The sequence below is a fragment of the Mustela erminea genome, chromosome 9, assembly GCF_009829155.1.
Source record: "Mustela erminea isolate mMusErm1 chromosome 9, mMusErm1.Pri, whole genome shotgun sequence".
In the NCBI taxonomy this organism is placed as follows: domain Eukaryota; kingdom Metazoa; phylum Chordata; class Mammalia; order Carnivora; family Mustelidae; genus Mustela; species Mustela erminea.
In genome coordinates, this window is record NC_045622.1 from 10,366,254 (window position 1) to 10,384,221 (window position 17,968).

A 17,968-nucleotide genomic window follows, 5' to 3' on the forward strand; every position below is an offset into this window, starting at 1 on the left:
CTAGATGACTTCCTTCGAAATACCTGAAATACATATGTGCGTGTGTGTCTATATACATACATACATATTTAATGAATCTGAAGGCCTAAGTGGGAATGGGAAAGGGGCTGGGGGAGACTGAAAGAAACTAAATTTCAATACTAGAAAATATAACAGGGGTAATGACATGTTCTCTACATATATTCTTAGGGCTTTGCTATGTGTAAACAAGACATCAAAGGCTCACACCTAGCAGTGAGCAGAGAGCCCCAGAGCCAAGCAGCGTAAAGCAAAGCCAGGCCAAAGTAATTCTATATTTTTCATCTTGCAAAGCACCCCATATCTCATGATTTTGCAACCGTTTTTTCCCCCAAGGACTGAGAAAAACTGAGAAAAACCCCTGTCTCACTGAGTCCCCTGCCTTCTTTCCTCACCAAGAGAGAAAACGGATGAACAGCTTTTCAAAGCTTCCTGGCCAAGGTAAATGGCAGGGATTGGGGCTGTTGGGAATGGGTGTACCTACAATGCAGTGAAAACTCTGTGTGGTCTTTAACTGCTACTGCCTCCTCCACCACACACTCATCACGTGACTCTTAGCCACCCAATCATCTCCCCCTGCTATGCTCCTTCCTCCAGAAGGGAACAGAGAGAGACGGAAGGGAAGGAGCTAGTCCTAACATGCATTCTGCTTAGCAGGAGAACTCAGTGCAGCGGAGACTGAGAAATCCACCAATATAAAATATTTAGAATACATTCAGAGGCCACACTGGTTCAGGCAGATTAAGCAAAGCAGTCCACCTGAGGTCAGCAGCACCTTTTGATGGTGGGAACTTCCACACAATCAGCTTCTGCCACTCTTCTCCAAGGTGATAAAGGATGTTCTGTTTCTGTATTGTGAGCTCCATGCTGAGAGATTTCAACATTTTTAAATCAAGGCATTTTCTGGATTTCAGTAACTTCAAGCATTTCTGTGCCTGGCAGTGAAATGGAGTCATCATTAGACATTCCATCTGGACTCAGGGTAAGGAGAAGGTATTGGTATAAAAGGAATACGTGGAACACAAAATTTACTAAAACCAAGAACAGTACTGATTGCTGGTACTGTGGAGAAACGTTCAGTACCTCTTCCAGACACTGAGCCGCAGTGACATACTTCTTCTCCGTTAATGCGCAATTGTATTCTTCAATAGCAGCAGAAAACTAAAACGATAAACACAGCTATCAGGTATTTCATTTTATACATCCTATTATTTCAATTCTGTCTGCTTGTTTGTTTTTAAAATACAAAAAAAAATCTTAGAATCGGAGGTATACACATTTAATTATTAATTGGAGGCCAACTGGAAAAAAATTACTTTCTCACCAGCAAAACACTCAAGTTTGAGTTGAGTTTACTGACCTGCTGCAGCTGCTTAAGCAAACTTAAGACAACGGAGTCTCTTTCCAACTGTTGCTTCAAGTCGGTAAATTCAGCTGTTGATACATGAAGATCCCGGCGAACCTAATTCACACATCAAAGGTAAGTACTCTTAAGTTATACTATATCCAAGAAATAAAACATTCAGAGCTAAGCAATAAGCTTTATTAGGTGAACATAATTCATACTGAAACTTAAAGGCTGGTCAGGACTGGAAATAACAATAAAAAAAAAATCACAGAATGCATTAGGAAGAGATCTTAAGCGGTTTGCTTAGTCCAAACCATTGCCCTACGCAGCAGTTCCCACTGCCATCAACATAACAGGCTCATGGCACCATCTAGCCTTAATCTGAACCGTATTTTTCACCAGAGAGCTCACCCACCTGGATGACTAGAGGGGTATTCCCCACCGGCAAGTGACAACTCATTCTACAGCTGATAGCTCTCACCATTAGAAAAATTTTATGCTGAACCAGAATCCACCTCCCATTCTGTCCTTTACAGGTGCAAAGTCCCTTCTTTTCTGTATCTCTACCTCTTCCTAATTCATTTTTCATTCATGAAAGACACACTCGATACCCACTAGAGCAAGGCTCCTTCCTTCAGGTTTGAACATGCTGAAATTTCCTCCATCTTTGAGGAAAAACTCCCTCCACCTCAGCAACCCCATTTCTCAGTGGTTACCTTGTTTTTCTCCTCTCTCTCATGAACAAGCCTCTTGCAAGAGTGACTCAGGTTCACTGTCTTTACCTTGTCAATTCTCATTCATCCTACAACTCACCGAGATCTGGTCTCTATCCCCACCATTTCAACAAAACTATTCCAAAATAGTGCCCCAAACACCAATCAATTCCTTGTTGCTAAATCCAAAGCAAACATCGTCAGTGTTTAACTATTTATGAGTACAGTTCTTTTCCTTCCCTTAGTTCCCTGAAATTATTCTCCACTGATTTTCCTCCTAGTTCTCTGGCCATTCATTTTCTTCAGGGAACTTCATTTTCCCTCTGACCACTTCATACAGACTGACAATCCTCTCTCCCTGGCCCTCCTCCTACTCTGAACCACTGGTTCTCAAAAAATAATTGTATTTTTTCCCCCACTCCCATCTAGGGACATCTGGTAGTGTCTGGAGACGTTTAGGTTGTCACAACTGAGGGAGTTCTACTGGCATTTAGGGAGTACATACCAGAGATACTGTCAAATATTCCACAAGGCACAGGATAGCCCACCACAACAAAGAACTATCCAGCCCCAAATATCAGCAGTGCTGACGCTGGGAAACCCTGCGCTATACACCCTCTCTGGACAATCAGTGGCTCACGGCTTCCATTTCTAAAGACTCCTATCTCAAGTCCGCATCACCTTCCTAGGCTCCAAACATGTATATGGATGGGTCATGTATAAATTGTCCACTAACAGCTGTTTTCCCGTTCCCAACAGTAATAGCACATGGCTATCCGACGAGACTCTCTCAGTGGAGCGTGACCATGTGTCTAAGATCTCACCAATGAAATACAAGCAGAAGTGATGTGCACCATTTCCAAGTCTGGGTCAAGCAAACAGATGTGCCTCCTCTGTGCCCTCTCTTTGTTCTTAACCTCTATACAAAACACCCAGTCTGCCCACTGCTCTGAGTAATAAACTGTCTTTCATCTTTCACCCAAGGAGTCTCACGTCTTCTAATGGCGTCCATGAAACTGTGGCAGGCTAACTAGCTAACCTGCAAGTAGATTAAAATCTCAGATCCCCTCACAGTTCTGGACTGTGTAGAATTGGCCTGGAAGCCCAGACTACTGCATTAAAAACCATTTGAGCCACTGCATTTCAAGGACTGCCTCTCCCTCACTCTCTCTCGTCTCGTTTCATTTCTTTTTGAAGTCTAGCCTTCATCTTTATACACTCCAACTGGGCAGCTCCATTTGGATATCTCACAGGCACCCCACAAAAACCTACTCCTTCTCAAGATTCTCTATTTCAGTGAATCAGTGACCTTGTTCCCCATGATCCTTCACGCCCCACATCAAGTCCCAAAGATCCCACCTCTTAAATGTCACTAGGATTCATCCTCATCCTCTTCTCCATCCTCATGGCCACTGACCTTACAGCAGGCCCTGTTCTTTCTTCCCTGATCAGTTTAACTGCCTCCTAATGCTTTAACTGCCAGCTCATTTCCCTGTCTCATTCTCAAGTCCTTTCTTCAAGTTGCCAGCAGAATGGGATTCCTAAAATTCAAATCTGATGCCATCAAGATAATGTCCACAAGGTCCTTGCTTACCTTTCTAATCTTATCTCCTGTCCCTTCCCACCAGGCTCTCTAAACATGAGTCATATGGAACCCTCGCCCTCTCTGAAAGCGTCATCTCTCCATTCCATCTATGTCTCTGTAACGCTGTCCCCAGTGTCCACCTAAAACGCTCTTCCTTCCTCTTTGCCTAACTACCTATCACTTGAGGTTTTGGTCTGATGCTATTTCCTACAGGAAGCCAAGCTCAGCTATATTTTCTATTTGAATTATTCCTATTTAATGGATATCATACTATTTTAGTCATCTACATTAGGCATGAGATTCACACTTCGAAATTAAAAAAACCATCATTACTGTTCAGTAACCAGCACAGTATTTGGTGCCTTGCAGATGTTCAGTAAGCATACCAAATGACTGAGTGACTCTCTTTATAATATCTACCTATTAAATCTCATTTTCAGTCTCCAGCCCTAAGTTTCAATCTTACTAGGGCTAAACGCCCTCAGTTTCTTTCACCATTCTTCCGATGACAAAATGTTTAAGTATGGACCTTCTCATTTAGACCAGGCACTTTTCAAAATGCAACCACCAGAACTGAATAAATTTCACCAACCATAATCTGGTCAGCTAAAGGTATAGACATGACTCTCTTGTTCCAGACACTGCATTTCTTATAGTACAGTCTAAGACTGACTATTGACTCACAGATCAAACAATCAACTAATTACAAATATACTTTGAAAATATTATTTGAACTGTGCCAGAATTGTAGAGGAACAAATTTGTTTTTATTAAAACCTTGAATCAGAATGACTGATGAACTGGCTGTTAAACAGATTTTCTAGGTACCTAGAAATCCCCATTTGTGCCTGAAGTTTTATACAGAACTTCTGAAAAACGTATCTACTAACTTTCCTTCTTTAGTAAATCACATAGAGAGAAAAGACTTGGGTGTCTTTCCTTAAGGACTTTGAAAACATTTCACCATCTTGATCTGAGATAACAATGAGCCCTGCCCAATAATTTAACAAGATAGAGAAGGCCTCTAAGATTATGCCTGTTTAAACCTCTAATATCACTGCTTTCCTTGCTTCAAATGACTATGTCTCCTAAAAGTAAAAAACAGGAAAAAAAATTCCTGGTGAAATAATACATGTGAAAAATGTTTTTAAGATTACAATGTGATGGGGGCGCCTGGGTGGCTCAGTGGGTTAAAGCCTCTGCCTTCCGCTCAGGTCATGATCCCAGAGTCCTGGGATCTAGCCCCACATCGGGCTCTCTGCTCAGCAGGGAACCTGCTTCCCTTCCTCTCTCTCTGCCTGCCTCTCTACCTACCTGTGATCTCTGTCTGTCAAATAAATAAATAAAATCTTTAAAAAAAAATTACAAAGTCACAATTTTTGTTTCCAGACTGGCTTGTTTTTGTGATGGCAGCATTTCAGCAAACATGGTAAGCATTTCTAAACCCCACCAGACTTTGCCTAAGAAGCAGAGCAAGCACTGACCCAACACAGTGACATGATACAAGACAGGCAAGGATTCTTTGTGTGTCCAGATAAAGAGGCTCAATGACAAGCAGTAGAGTGGTTGTAATTGGCAAATCAAGCCAATTTTCCAGGAGTAGGCCAAATGACCAAGATTATGCTGAGTCTGGAAAGTGTGGAGGCCAGCCATAGATATAAGAGAATGCTAGCCATTAAGAGATGCAAACATTTTAAACTAAGAGACAAGAAAAGGCCAGATGATTCAGCTTTATTTTGAAGACAGTAAAATTCTAAGATTATTTTTTTAATTTACAAAGTGCTATTCAAATGCAAAGTTTTGCTATGAAAATTGTTTATAGTTCTAGAAAACATTTCTATTTTAAAATTGAAAGTTACTCTAAAGTTATCTAATGCAACTTCCAATGTCCAATAAGGAAGGAAAGTGAGGTCTTAAAAACTTACACACAGAGTTGAAATGTCTTAGGACTCAAGAAGCTGAACTACCACCCTACAAACCTAACCAATATAATGAACCACTTTTACCTCCCTCTCTATCCTGGATTTCAGCAGGTCAATGTCCTCAGATAGCTTATCCACTTGGGTAACCAGGTCCTGGGCACTCTGCATGCTGGGCAGGAATTCACTATACTTCTTGCTGATCATAGTGCACACCTCACCCTATAAAATAAGACAGAAGAATTACAGTCGGATGAGTAGAGACCTCTATTAAAAATATACAGCTCATCTTTCATAAGGAATCCTCCATGTTGGAGCCTTCTTGCCAGTTACCCACACCCCTTTACTTTTCCTCCATGCCAGTGGGTTTCTTTGAAAAACACATTCCTCCCACCCTTAAGGATCTTGCTTGTAACATTATTACGATGCAAGAAGACAATGATCACCAAATTCCACCAGTCCCCAAAAGTCATACAAATGCTGGAAAAGAAAAGGGGAAGCCAGAAGTTCTCATAATAAACTAGATTAGCTCTGACTACAGCCACCAACTTTAATCATATAGCTACTAGAAAAAGCAAATGGATAAATTAAATCCACAATCTGTATACTTCAGTTCATGAATTTCTATTTTCTTGCTTATAAAATTTTAAGGCCTAATCCTAAAACTCTAACTTAATTTGAGCTTCATCAATAAACAAATTATTGAATACTTTGCACTGAACGCTTTGGAAAATACCAGAAAAAAAATTATGCCTGCCCACATATAAGTTATTTTAAGCAGGAAAAATACTATACACTTAAGTAACCAGAATATAAAAATGTAATATAGGAAAAGAGTTAATGTCCTTCAGAAACACAAATGAGAAAGAGATCACCTCTGCTTGAGGGGAAAATGGACATACTTTTCACGCACAAAACTACGTTTGAGATAGGACTTAAGAAATGGGTAGATGGGGCACCTGGGTGGCTCAGATGGTTAAGCATCTGCCTTTGGCTCAGGTCATGATCTCTAGGCCCTGTATTGAGCCCCTCTTCGGGCTCCCAGCTCAACAGGGAGTCTGCTTCTCCCTCTCCTTCTGCCTCACCCTCTGCTTGCTCTCTCTCTCTCTCAAATGAGTAAATAAAATCTTAAAAAAAAAAAAATGGGTAGAAACACTATAGGTAAAGATGAAAAACACTACAGGTAACACTATAGGTAAAGACGAAAAAATGGCCACATAAGCAAAATCTGGGAAACAGGAAAAATACTGGGTCTGCTTGGAGCATAGAAAGTAATTGTCCGTTGGCTGAAGATCCTTGGTGAAGGAAACCCAGTGGAAGGAAAGCTAGGTCCAGAACAGTAAGAGCCTTGAGTGCCATGCTAAGGTCGCTCAACGGTCTTTCCACCATATAAAAAGTGTTGGAAAACCCTAAACCCATGTTAAAGGAGAGATGGCGGTAACATGACTACTTACAAGTCAGGAAACCATTTTTGTAAAATCAGGGGTTGTCAGGAAGACCTACTTCTTGTGCCTTTATGACAGGGTTGCCAAACTTGCTCCCTGAAATCCAGACTTAACGCCAGACTTCAGTCCTAAACGAACCTTTCACAACTTCCAGACTTAAATCCAAACTTAAACACTCAACTTTAAATGAAAGCCACAAAGATGTGAACAAATACTGGCAAGGGAAGGATACCAATACAGAGTGAAACTGTGAAAGGAAATGTGCTTTTGGGGTTTGTATCAATCGCAAGGCAGCGGGGTCCACCGAAGCGTTTTTTGTATGTTTTACAACACTCAGACCAGCCTCAAAGGACTTGGGGACAAAGACCAGAGTTTCATACACATGTTGACAGGCTGGAACAACAAAAATTTCAGAGGGAAGGACGGTACAATTCTCCCAAAGCTATTTTATTCACCGGCAAAAAGCATAAAAAGGAGTGGGCGGGGGAGATAGACACAAATCAGGGAGGTGGTCCTGTCCGCATTTCTCTTCTCACCTGCAACCTCCCCGGACACCCCCGGGCTTCCGGTCCCACCACCCCTGCTGGTTTCCTCAGTCTTGCCGCAAAGCCCCGGACCCGACCGATCCCCACCCTAACCCCAGAGCCCAGCACTCCCGGGCCACCGCCTCCTCCTCCCCTAGGCTCCAGGCCTCCGCGCCTCCTTACTCCCCAACTCCTGCCGGGGCTCCCCTCCGTGCCCCTTCCCAATCCACACACCTGCCGGCCCCCCTACTTCACATTTTCCCCCTCAGCCCCTACACCTGACTCTGCTCATCACCCCTCTCCCTGCCCTTAGCCCCCACTCCTTGCCCCGTCCCCCCAAACGGACTCGGCGTCCCTTTTCAGTCAGCCTCCCGCTGCCCGGCCTTCACCTTGATCTCCTCCACCCGCCGGGTCAGGCGGCTGATCCGAGTGCCCAAATCCTCCTTCTCCAGCCTCCCGGAGTGTGCCAGAACCTCCGTCACGAAAGAAGCCATCGCCACGACAGGAACCAACACCGACGGGGTCACTATCCTGCGGCCAGCGCGGCAGCCCCAGTCCCGCCGGCGGGATTGGCGCGCGGCCTGCTGGGAAACTGAGCCTCGCGGGGCCCAGACTGTGGCTCTGAAGGCGAGGCTGCACTACAACTCCCAGCAGGCACCGGGACCGTCCTAGGTTGGAATTCCACGGTGTCCCTTAGCTGGCAAACTGGGTAGACGCGTTTCTTTCCCTGGCTGTTTTCAAATAGTTTCTTCCCGCCTGTTTTTCGCTAGAAGAAATGAAATGTTTTTACTTAAAAACCAGTCCTAAATGAACCTTTCTCAACTTCAAAACGCTTAACTCTGAAATTTATCGAGCCGGAATACCGGAGGAACCCACCTTGATCTTTTTTCGTTAATTATTCACCCTTAAGGGCCGCAGCTGCCAGCAGAGTCTATACGAATAGAGCCCTCTGGAGTTGTGCAAACGACGTCGCATTACCTCATAAAAAAAGTCTGCCTAAATTGCCCTCCTTTTATGTTGCATAGTTTACAATGCAATCTATGGACATATATTACATTGCGTACAACTATGTGCATCTATTACATACATACTACATCTGTGTAACAAATGCACGTGTTTCTTCTATGTAATACATTACATATTTATAAATATATTTTTTAAAGATTTCATTTACTTATTGGAGAAAGAGTGCACTGGTGAGCACAGAGGAAGAGGAGAAGCAGACTCCCTGCTGAGTAGAGAGCCTGACCGGGGCTTGATCCCAGGACCCTAAGATCATGACCTGAGCTGAAGGCAAATGCTGAACCAACAGAGCCACCCAGGCGCCCCCATTACATATTTATATTGTTTATATGACTTAAGTATAAATAACATTAGAACTGTGTAGACTAGAGCAAAAGACTTTTTATTTATTTGACAGACAGCGATCACAAGTAAGCAGAGAGGCAGGCAGAGAGAGGAAGGGAAGGAGGCTCCCTGCTGAGCAGAGAGCCCCATGTGGGGCTCAATCCCAGGATCCTGGGATCATGACCTGAGCTGAAGGCAGAGGCTTAACCCACTGAGCCACCCAGGCACCCCAAGATATTTAACACTTTCTATCAGAGGTTACAAATCAACATTATCTGAAGTTTTTAAAAAATTGATCCATATTGAAAGGTGTTCATTATATACCATGTAGAGGATGATTTTTTAAAAAATAAATAGATATAGATACATATATAGAGATAAAGGGTATACACCAAATTATCTGAGTGGCAAACTTATGATATTTTTTTCTCTTTTTTGCCCTGTTTTCCTATTTTTCTGTCATAAACATGTACTGCTTTGATTAAAATGTCATCTCTGATTTTTAAAAAAGTATCTGGTGAGAGTTGACCCCAGATAGATGCTGACCCTAAAGTCCTTGTCAATTTTAGGGGTCTGTAGGACTATCTGCTTATCCCATTGAGCCAAGGGCAGCTTTCTGTGACACAAGCAAAGGAAATGAAACAGGGGTTGAGACAGGAAGCACAAAGGACAGCCATAACATGCTGGAAAGGCATCCCTCCCTAGAAAACCAAATTAGTTTCTGATCAGTAGACCTGTCAGCCACACTTTGAATTCTAAATGCTACGACTACTAAATGCCCAGTGAGAAAGAAGGACCTGCAGGGGACATTCCTGAAAACTTACATTCTATTTAACTACATATGACAGACATTGGGCTAGGCTGGAAATCCAAAATATGTGAATAAATAATCCCAGGAAATATGATCATTGCCATCTTGAAGGTAAATGAGAGATCAGTCCAGATTTTGGGGGGGCCTAAATCTTATCCAGTTGCTGGGATGGGGAAGACTCTTTAAGGAAAAGTATATAAAATAAATTCAAAGTTAGGTGCAGGCCTAAGAAGGGACCTGTGCGAGTAACAGGCCCAGAAGCTAAGTCACCTCTGAGGAAGATACAAAGGGCAGAGGAAATAATGGAGTAGGCTGTCCGGCAGTCTGATTGACCCAGAAAAGTTTCATAGTAAGAAGGAATCTGAACTGAGAATGGAAGGAGGTACCACTTTGAGGTTGAGGTTCTGGGATCTTCTCCAGGAAACCAATCCATGGGTCAGACCCACAGATGCAACTGCAGAGCTTTGCCTCTCCCTGGGCAGAGAGGCCATTGGATAAGCTGCAGACGGTCCGTCGCGTTTGCAGGCAAAGGCCAGGAAGAGCCAGAGTTAGACTGAGGAAGGAGAAGAAAGAACATAGAGAATGGAGTGGAGTTGCTACATACACAGAGTGCATGCAAGCATGAATGAATATCTGAATAAATGAAAAAAAATTAATAAGATGAATGCATTCTCTTTTCCCTCACTAACCTGACCTCCCCCATGGTTCACACTTATCATGATTTATATGTCTCCCAACTCACAGATTTTCACAAATTGTCAAGAAACAGTCCTGAATGGGGGGGGGGGTACTGGGTGGCTCAGTCAGTTAAGCTTTCAACTCTTGATTTCAGCTCCAGTCATGATTTTAGGGTAATGGGATCGAGTCCTGAGTCAGGCTCTGCGCTCACCGAGGAGTCTGCTTAAGGTTCTCTCTCTCTCTCTCTCTCTCTCCCCCTTGCTCCTTCCTCCACCATGTCTACACTCTCTCTCAAATAAATAAATAAATTTTTTAAAAGATTTTATTTATCTCTGAGAGAGAGAGAGAGCACAAGCCAGGGGAGGAGCAGCGGGAGAGGCAGAAGCAGGATGTCCACTGATGCAGGGCTCAATTCCAGGACCCTAGGATCATGAGTGGAGCTGAAGGCAGACAGTTAACTGAGCCACCCAAGTGCCCAGATAAATAAATCTTGAAAGAAGGAAGGAAGGGAAAAGAAAGGGCTCTGAAGAAAAAGCAAGGTAATAAGGATAATTCTTCCTGACCTCAGAGCTCATACACCTGTAGCATGCCTGTGTTCAAGAAGGAAAATGTCAAATACAAACCTGAATGAATAAAATGCAAGCAGACAGCATTTCCAGGGAAGCATACTATTTTGCCATTGTGTTGATTAGAACATGTGGTTCTTATAAAAGCAGCCGAAGGAGCCTACAATCTGGGAGAGCCCCCCATTTGCTTCAAAACAGTGGGAAGGGAGGAATGTGGATGGTGGATGTGGCCTTGGATGAGATCAGATCGGTATGTGTGGATGGTTTCTGAAGCTAGGTGGTAGGACATGAAATTTCTTTTTCCATTTGCTCTACTTGTGTATTATTGAAGTGTTCTATAATAAAGCATGAAAGAAAAAAGGGGCCTTTGAGATGATTCTGGTCACCTCCCTCCACCCCCACACCACTGGTAATCTGATCAGACTGTACTGAGACATCATTCAGATAAAGTCAAGGTAGTGTCTTCTTAGATCCTTTCCCCATGCTTCCCTTTCCCCCACGCCCCTGCTTCCCCTTCCTCACCGTAGGACTATCAGTAGCTTAAAATATGAAGAGGGGAATACAATGGCCAACATGGATGTCTTTATTACAAGAAATCCCAATTTTCTTGGGTGTTTGTTCATAAAGATGAACCATGCCCACGTGCTCTGTCACTGGTGTGCAGGCGCGGTGAAGGGGGAGTCACCGTGGTGGCCTAAAGACAAGGCCATGAAGTGACACAGTCTGAAACCGCCTGGCCCAGGAGCTAGATCTGTTGCTTACCAGCTGGGGGACCCTGGCATGTTACCTAACATGCATCTCACAGCAGTGGGGTGAAAATTCAATAAGGATAAAGTATCTGGTCAAAAGTCTGGCATTTAGCCATACTCAGTAAATGCAAATTATTTCTTTTGCTGTCAGAACCTGCCTTTTGGCTGCAGCAACACATAGGAACGGAAGTTGGCATGAGTAAGTACCACCTCTTACAGCTACTGTCCTACAGCAGCAGGAGCTTGGTGGCAGCTGGGGGGGGGGGTGCGTGTGCGGGGGGCACATCCCTCCTGGCAGATTCTGGTCTGGATTGCTTCCTTGGATGGGGCATTTTCCATGTTTCCTGCTTACAAAAATATTAACTGATACAATTACAAAATGTATAAAATATATAGATAATCACAAATAAGGAAATAAAAACTATCCATAATCCTTCCACTAAAACAACCACGATTAACATTTTGTGGCATGTGATACGTAGATAAAGACATACACTCTTTTTTAAAAGTGAAATTATGCTCTACATACTCTATACACTGATTGGTCACTTGCCTGTCTCACTTAACGATGAATCAAAAATATTTTTCACGTCACTGAAATTCTTTCTACATCACTTTAAAATGCCCAGTACTAAAATATTCCAAATGGGCATTTTCATAATCTTTGTATATATTCACCATAAATTAGGGTCAGTTCCTGCAGGTAAGGTGCTGGGTCAAAGTAAATGCATATTTAGAAGTATGAAATATGAGGGATGCCTGGGTGGCTCAGTGGGTTAAGCATCCGACTCTTGGTTTCAGTTCAGGTCATGCTCTCAGGGTCCTGGGACAGAGCCCCATATGTGCCTCCATGCTCAGCGGGGGGTCTACGTAAGGATATCTTTCCCTCCCCGTCTGCCCCTCCTCCCTCTCTCTCATTCTCTCTCTCCCAAATAAATAAATCTTAAAAAAAATAAAAGTATGAGGGCGCCTGGGTGGCTCAGTGGGTTAAGCCGCTGCCTTCAGCTCAGGTCATGATCTCAGGGTCCTGGGATCGAGTCCCGCATCAGGCTCTTTGCTCAGCAGGGAGCCTGCTTCCCTCTCTCTTTCTCTCTCTCTCTGCCTACTTGTGATCTCGTCTGTCAAATAAATAAATAAAATCTTTAAAAAAAAAAAAAGAAAAAGAAAAATATTTAAAAAAAAATAAAAAAATAAAAGTATGAAATATGAAGTCGTGTTACCCTCCAGAAAGATTACACCAATGTATATTCCCAGAACACCATTCTCATCAACTGGGAAGTGATTTTACTTTCAAGTTTATGAATTTACTCATCAAATAGATATTGATAGTCTACTGTCTGGTTGGGGTTTTTTTGGTTTTATTTTGTTTTGGTTTGGTTTGGGGTTTTTTTGGTTTTGTTTTGTTGTTGTTGTTGTTTCTCTTTTTTTGCCTCTCAGGAGGCCCTCCCCCAGAACCCACGCCCACATCTGATCTTGGGCACACCCCCCTAAACCCAACCTTGCCAAGTTCCTAGCACCTGCCTCAGCTGCTGCCTAAAAACTGAAACAAGAGCCCTCGATGAAAGATCTTCCACTGGGCCACCCCCAAAGTACACCCCGCTAACCCGTCACCAAGCCATCTGTCATTTGCTTTCTGCCTCTATAGCGGGAGCAGCCATGGCCTGGAGTCTCCACGGGAAAGCCCAGCTTGGAGGACTGCTCCTCTCTCTCCTCGGCTGGGTCTGCTCTTGTGTCGCCACCATCCTACCGCAGTGGAAGACTCTCAGTCTGGACCTGAACGAAATGGAGACCTGGGTCATGGGACTTTGGGAGGTCTGCGTGAATCAGGAGGAAGTTGCCGTGTGCAAGGCCTTTGAGTCCTTCTTGTCTCTGCCCCAGGAACTCCAGGTATCCCGCATCCTGATGGCAGCCTCCCACGGGCTGGGGCTACTGGGGCTTCTGCTCTCTGGCTTCGGGTCCGAATGCGTCCAGTTGCACAGGATCAGATGGGTATTTAAAAGACGGCTTTGTCTCCTGGGAGGGACTCTGGAAGCATCAGCTGCAGCCACTACCCTCCTCCCAGTCTCTTGGGTGGCCTACACCACCGTCCAAGACTTCTGGGATAATAGCATCCCTGAGATTGTGCCTCGCTGGGAGTTTGGAGATGCCCTCTACCTGGGCTGGGCTGCTGGAATTTTCCTGGCCCTCGGTGGGTTAGTCCTCATCTTCTCAGTGTGTCTGGGAAAAGAAGATGTGCCCTCCCTCCAGATGGCTGACCCTACAGCCCCACCATTCTATGCCCCAGCGGACGAGTCCAGTGCCTCCTTCTATCTAACACCAAGACCCAGGAACCTATTCATCTAGGAACTGCTCCTGCCAAGGAACATGTGGAATAAAGGAATGTTGGTAGAATCTTTTCTCTTCCTTATCCTCTGCCACTCTACATTTAGTTGCCTCACATGGGGGTGGTAGTCACTGTCCCATTGGTTAAGGATTTGACTATCTTGGTGATATGGTGATCCATAATTTTGGAATAAAAAATCAAGGCACAGGGCACCTGGATTGCTCAGTCGGTTAAGCGTCTGCCTTCGGCTCAGGTCATGATGCCAGGGTCCTGGGATCGAGCCCCACATTAGGGTCCTGCTCAGCGGAGAGCCTGCTTTTCCCTCTGCCTCTGCCTGCCTCTCTGCCTGCTTGTGCTCTCTATCTCTCTGTCAAATAAATAAAATCTTTTTAAAAAATCAAGGCAGAATTTCTAATGAACATGTTTTTCTGACTTAGATTTTACTTGTTTTAAATGCTTTTAAACTCATAACATTAATTATATACTCCATTCATTACTAAATATATTGCAAAATTACAACTATCATAGGAAATCTAAGTGTGAACAGCCACTTTTGATATGAATGGAAATGCTGTGGGGTTCCTGGGTGGCTCAGTCAGTTAAGCATCTGCCTTTGGCTAAGGTCATGATCTTGGGGTCCTGGGATAGAGCCTGTGTCAGGCTCCCAGCTCAATGGGGAGTCTGCTTCTCCCTCTCCCTCTGGCCCTCCCTCCACTCACAATTGTGTCCAGGCTCTCTCTCTCTCTTTCAAATAAATAAAAATCAGAGCACCTGGGTGGCTCAGTGGGTTAAAGCCTCTGCCTTCAGCTCAGGTCATAATCTCAGAGTCCTGGGATCAAGCCCCACATTGGGCTCTCTGCTTTGCGGGGAGCCTGCTTCCCCCTCTCTCTCTGCCTGCCTCTCTGCCTCCTTGTGATCTCTCTCTCTGTCAAGTGAATAAATAAAATCTTTTTAAAAAAATAAAAATCTTTTTAAAAAGGAAAAAAAATGAAAGAAAGAAATGTTGGAGAATATGCCTTGGCAAATGAAATGAATTATTGCCCCAGGATAGCACCTTAACATAGGAAGCTTCCTTGTGTTCGTTCTCTTTCTCAGGTACTCAATCTGTAAGGGGAGCGTCACAATATCTGTGTGGTTCTGTGGATTCTTAACATCCCAGAGGGAAGACAAGTTCTTGTTTCTGCTGTGTTATGAGAGTGGTCAGCTCTGTCTTCCCAGAAAAATAGGGTGAATGAGCCGTAGGGTGAATAGCTGTCCTGGTTTGCCCAGAACTCGGCACTTGCAGTGCTAAAGCCAGGAGAGTCCCAGGCACACTGGCACAAACTGATTACCACAGACTGGCTGTGCCCAGGAATGGCCAAGTGTGGGCACGGATGTGGAGAGAAGTAGCAGCTTCTCAGAAATGTCTTCTAACTAGGCAAATTCACATTACACTTCCTTTCAAGTGGAACCCTCAGGTCAGCAGATCTACCCAGGCTGTGGCTACAAATTAAGTCCCCTTCACAACAGTGACTCCAGCTCCTTTGCACCTGCCCTGGCCAGTAGTGGGCCTGACTACCCCGCCCCTAGGTCTTCAGGCTTTTGTGCAAGTCCTCAAGTGGGAGCCTCACGCTTACTTAGGAACCTGCGTGTCGGCTGACATGACCATGCGTTACCCACCCTGGTCCAATCACTGCCATCTGTCCCCCACTCCCTTAATCAGTGGAGAATGAGTCCGTGATTCCTGCAGGAGACTAGAGGTGCTGGCTCCCAATGTTCCCCCGCGTGGGTCACTTCCCCAGGCCCAGAGGCAGGCCCAATTGCTAGCAGAGCTGAGGAGAGACGACGTCCCCCAGGCCAAGCTCTGGGTATGACCAGCTTGTGGGCCTTTGCCTCTCGCTCCTCCATCAAGCAGCCCCGGTGTTTTTAGGGAGCCGCTGCACGAGCAAGAGGTACACCAACATGAGTGTAAACGAGTTTGCCAACATAGCCCAGGCTGCTTTCCTCCTTAGAGAAATAACGTGGGTTTTTGGTTGGTTTTCCTGAGGAAACAAGTCTGTCCAGGTGCAACTTCATTTCTGGCAACATCTACCTTTTTACCCAGAGTGGGGGGTCTCTCTAGAAGTCATGCTTTCTCCAGAAATCTCCTTTCCCTTTAATGCATGTCCTTTTGTGTATATGTCCACTCTATGTCCACAAATCCAAATGACTTTCAGTAGATAAATTTCTGGGCATAAAAAGGACAGTTTGCACCAAAGTCATAGTCTGGCTCTCTGTGGCCCAATGCCCATTTCGTCAACTGCTCCTTCTCAGGACTGAGCCTCAAATATCCAACACTTACGCTTGGGTCTCACCAGATCTCCAGGGTGGACCCATCTATCATTCATCCACCTGGTCCCTTGTTCATTCATTGAACAAATATGCACTGAGCACCTACCATACTCCCGGCACCGTGCTAGGAGCCGGGAAAAAAATGGTAAAAGACACAATTTATCCCTGCCCCTCGTAGAGGCAGAGGGGGAGACAAATATGAATGTGAAATCACTTAGATAAAGGGAAATCGTGATCATGACACGCTCGACAAATTCGGAACAGTACGTGCTTCTAGATCACGCAACAGGAGCAACTGTACGGTAGTCAGGGGGTCACGGACGGATATCCTAAAGGGGCGATAACTGGCTGAAAGGTGAAGGATGGAGAGCAGTTCTGGGTGAAGAGAGGAAAGTGCATAAGGCTAAGGCTAGAGAGGTAGGAAGAAGCCAGATTTGCAAAGCCTGTCCCTCGCGTTATGGAGCTGTCTCTCCTGTTGGGACCACAGGAAGCCGAGCCTGAGGCCAGGAAGTGGAACTCAGCCCCCAGGTGATCGCTGCTCCCCCTCCTGTCACACCTCATCCCCACACGGTTTCCGGATGACACAGTTGTGCAAGGCGTCAGAGTTTATGAAACACTCCATATATCGTGGGAGTTTCACTGAACACATCTTGAGGGCTGGGGTTTTTTGTTGTTGTTTTCTTTTGTTTTTGTTACTTGAGGTCGGGAGAGCTAATATGCTTTGTTTTGCTAAGGAGGAATGTGAGATGCAGAAACCGTGGGCCAGTGCGCTCGGTGAGTCATGAGCTGCCTGGGACAGGAACCCACTAGGGCCGTGAAATGAGTCTGTCCTGAGGAAATGAGTCTGCCAGGGCCGTCCGTCTCTCTTCGCACCATTCCTGTCGCTTCGTGAAGTTGGGTTACTGGGACAGTCTGTTGCTGAGATGGTCTGCCAGACCGAAGGAAGAGCTAGCACTGAAGCAGAAGAAAAACAAATCCAAGATCTACAAGGAAAAATCATATGCTTTGTGCTTTTGTTGAGGCCTAAACAGGGTTCAGCTGGCTCACCTGTTCCGGCTGCTGGCTCCCGGCGCTCCTCCTAATCCCATGTTTGCATGTTTGCAGGTGCTAATGGGATACTTATGACCAGCATGTGATTACGGCTTCCACTGCCAAAAAAAAAAAAAGAACACAAACTACAAGCCAAAGATTTGTTAAGAAAATATTTTGTCTTCCTAATTCTTATAAAGGACACAAAGGCACTTTTTAAAAAAATGGGGATGGATGGGGATTGTTGATTGATTCCCAAGTAATCAACAGCATGTCATCTCCCAGAAGGGAGTGTGAATCCACATTTAGAGAAGGAGTCTGAGGAAGAAGATGCGTTTCACTTAAAACCGCCACTATTTGTTTTCATCTACCTGCTTTGTAGGGAAAATAATGAGAAATAAAAATAGAACTAATTAAATCTTAGTTTCAACTCAGCCTTTTTTTCCTGAGGACTCGCAGCACATTATCCTAACATTAGGAACATTTCCTTATTGTGGTTACCCATGGAGAGCTGTGTGTTGTCATGTGTATTAGAAATAGCAAAGGATACCAGTCAATCAGAATTCTAAGTCAAAAGCTTTTGTTATATGCAAAGCACTGTAA

At 44.6% G+C, this 17,968-nt stretch overlaps 2 protein-coding genes across 2 annotated transcripts in view; one reads left to right on the top strand and one right to left on the bottom strand.

Annotated features, from left to right (window-relative positions):
- Window positions 1-8,164, bottom strand: part of ZW10 (zw10 kinetochore protein) — a 32,656-nt gene extending 24,492 nt beyond the window's left edge. The window contains exons 1-5 of the mRNA XM_032358503.1: window positions 7,942-8,164; window positions 5,671-5,805; window positions 1,379-1,480; window positions 1,102-1,179; window positions 794-953 (exon numbers count right to left, since the gene is read on the bottom strand). Coding sequence (XP_032214394.1) covers window positions 794-953; window positions 1,102-1,179; window positions 1,379-1,480; window positions 5,671-5,805; window positions 7,942-8,046 — 580 coding nt within the window. The 5' untranslated portion in view covers window positions 8,047-8,164. The remainder of the gene's footprint in view (window positions 1-793; window positions 954-1,101; window positions 1,180-1,378; window positions 1,481-5,670; window positions 5,806-7,941) is intronic.
- A 5,057-nt stretch (window positions 8,165-13,221) lies between these two features.
- CLDN25 (claudin 25) lies at window positions 13,222-14,236 on the top strand. The gene has a single exon (XM_032358671.1). The coding sequence runs from the start codon at window positions 13,360-13,362 to the stop codon at window positions 14,044-14,046; it is 687 nt and encodes a 228-aa protein (XP_032214562.1). The 5' UTR covers window positions 13,222-13,359; the 3' UTR covers window positions 14,047-14,236.
- Window positions 14,237-17,968: the final 3,732 nt, after the last annotated feature.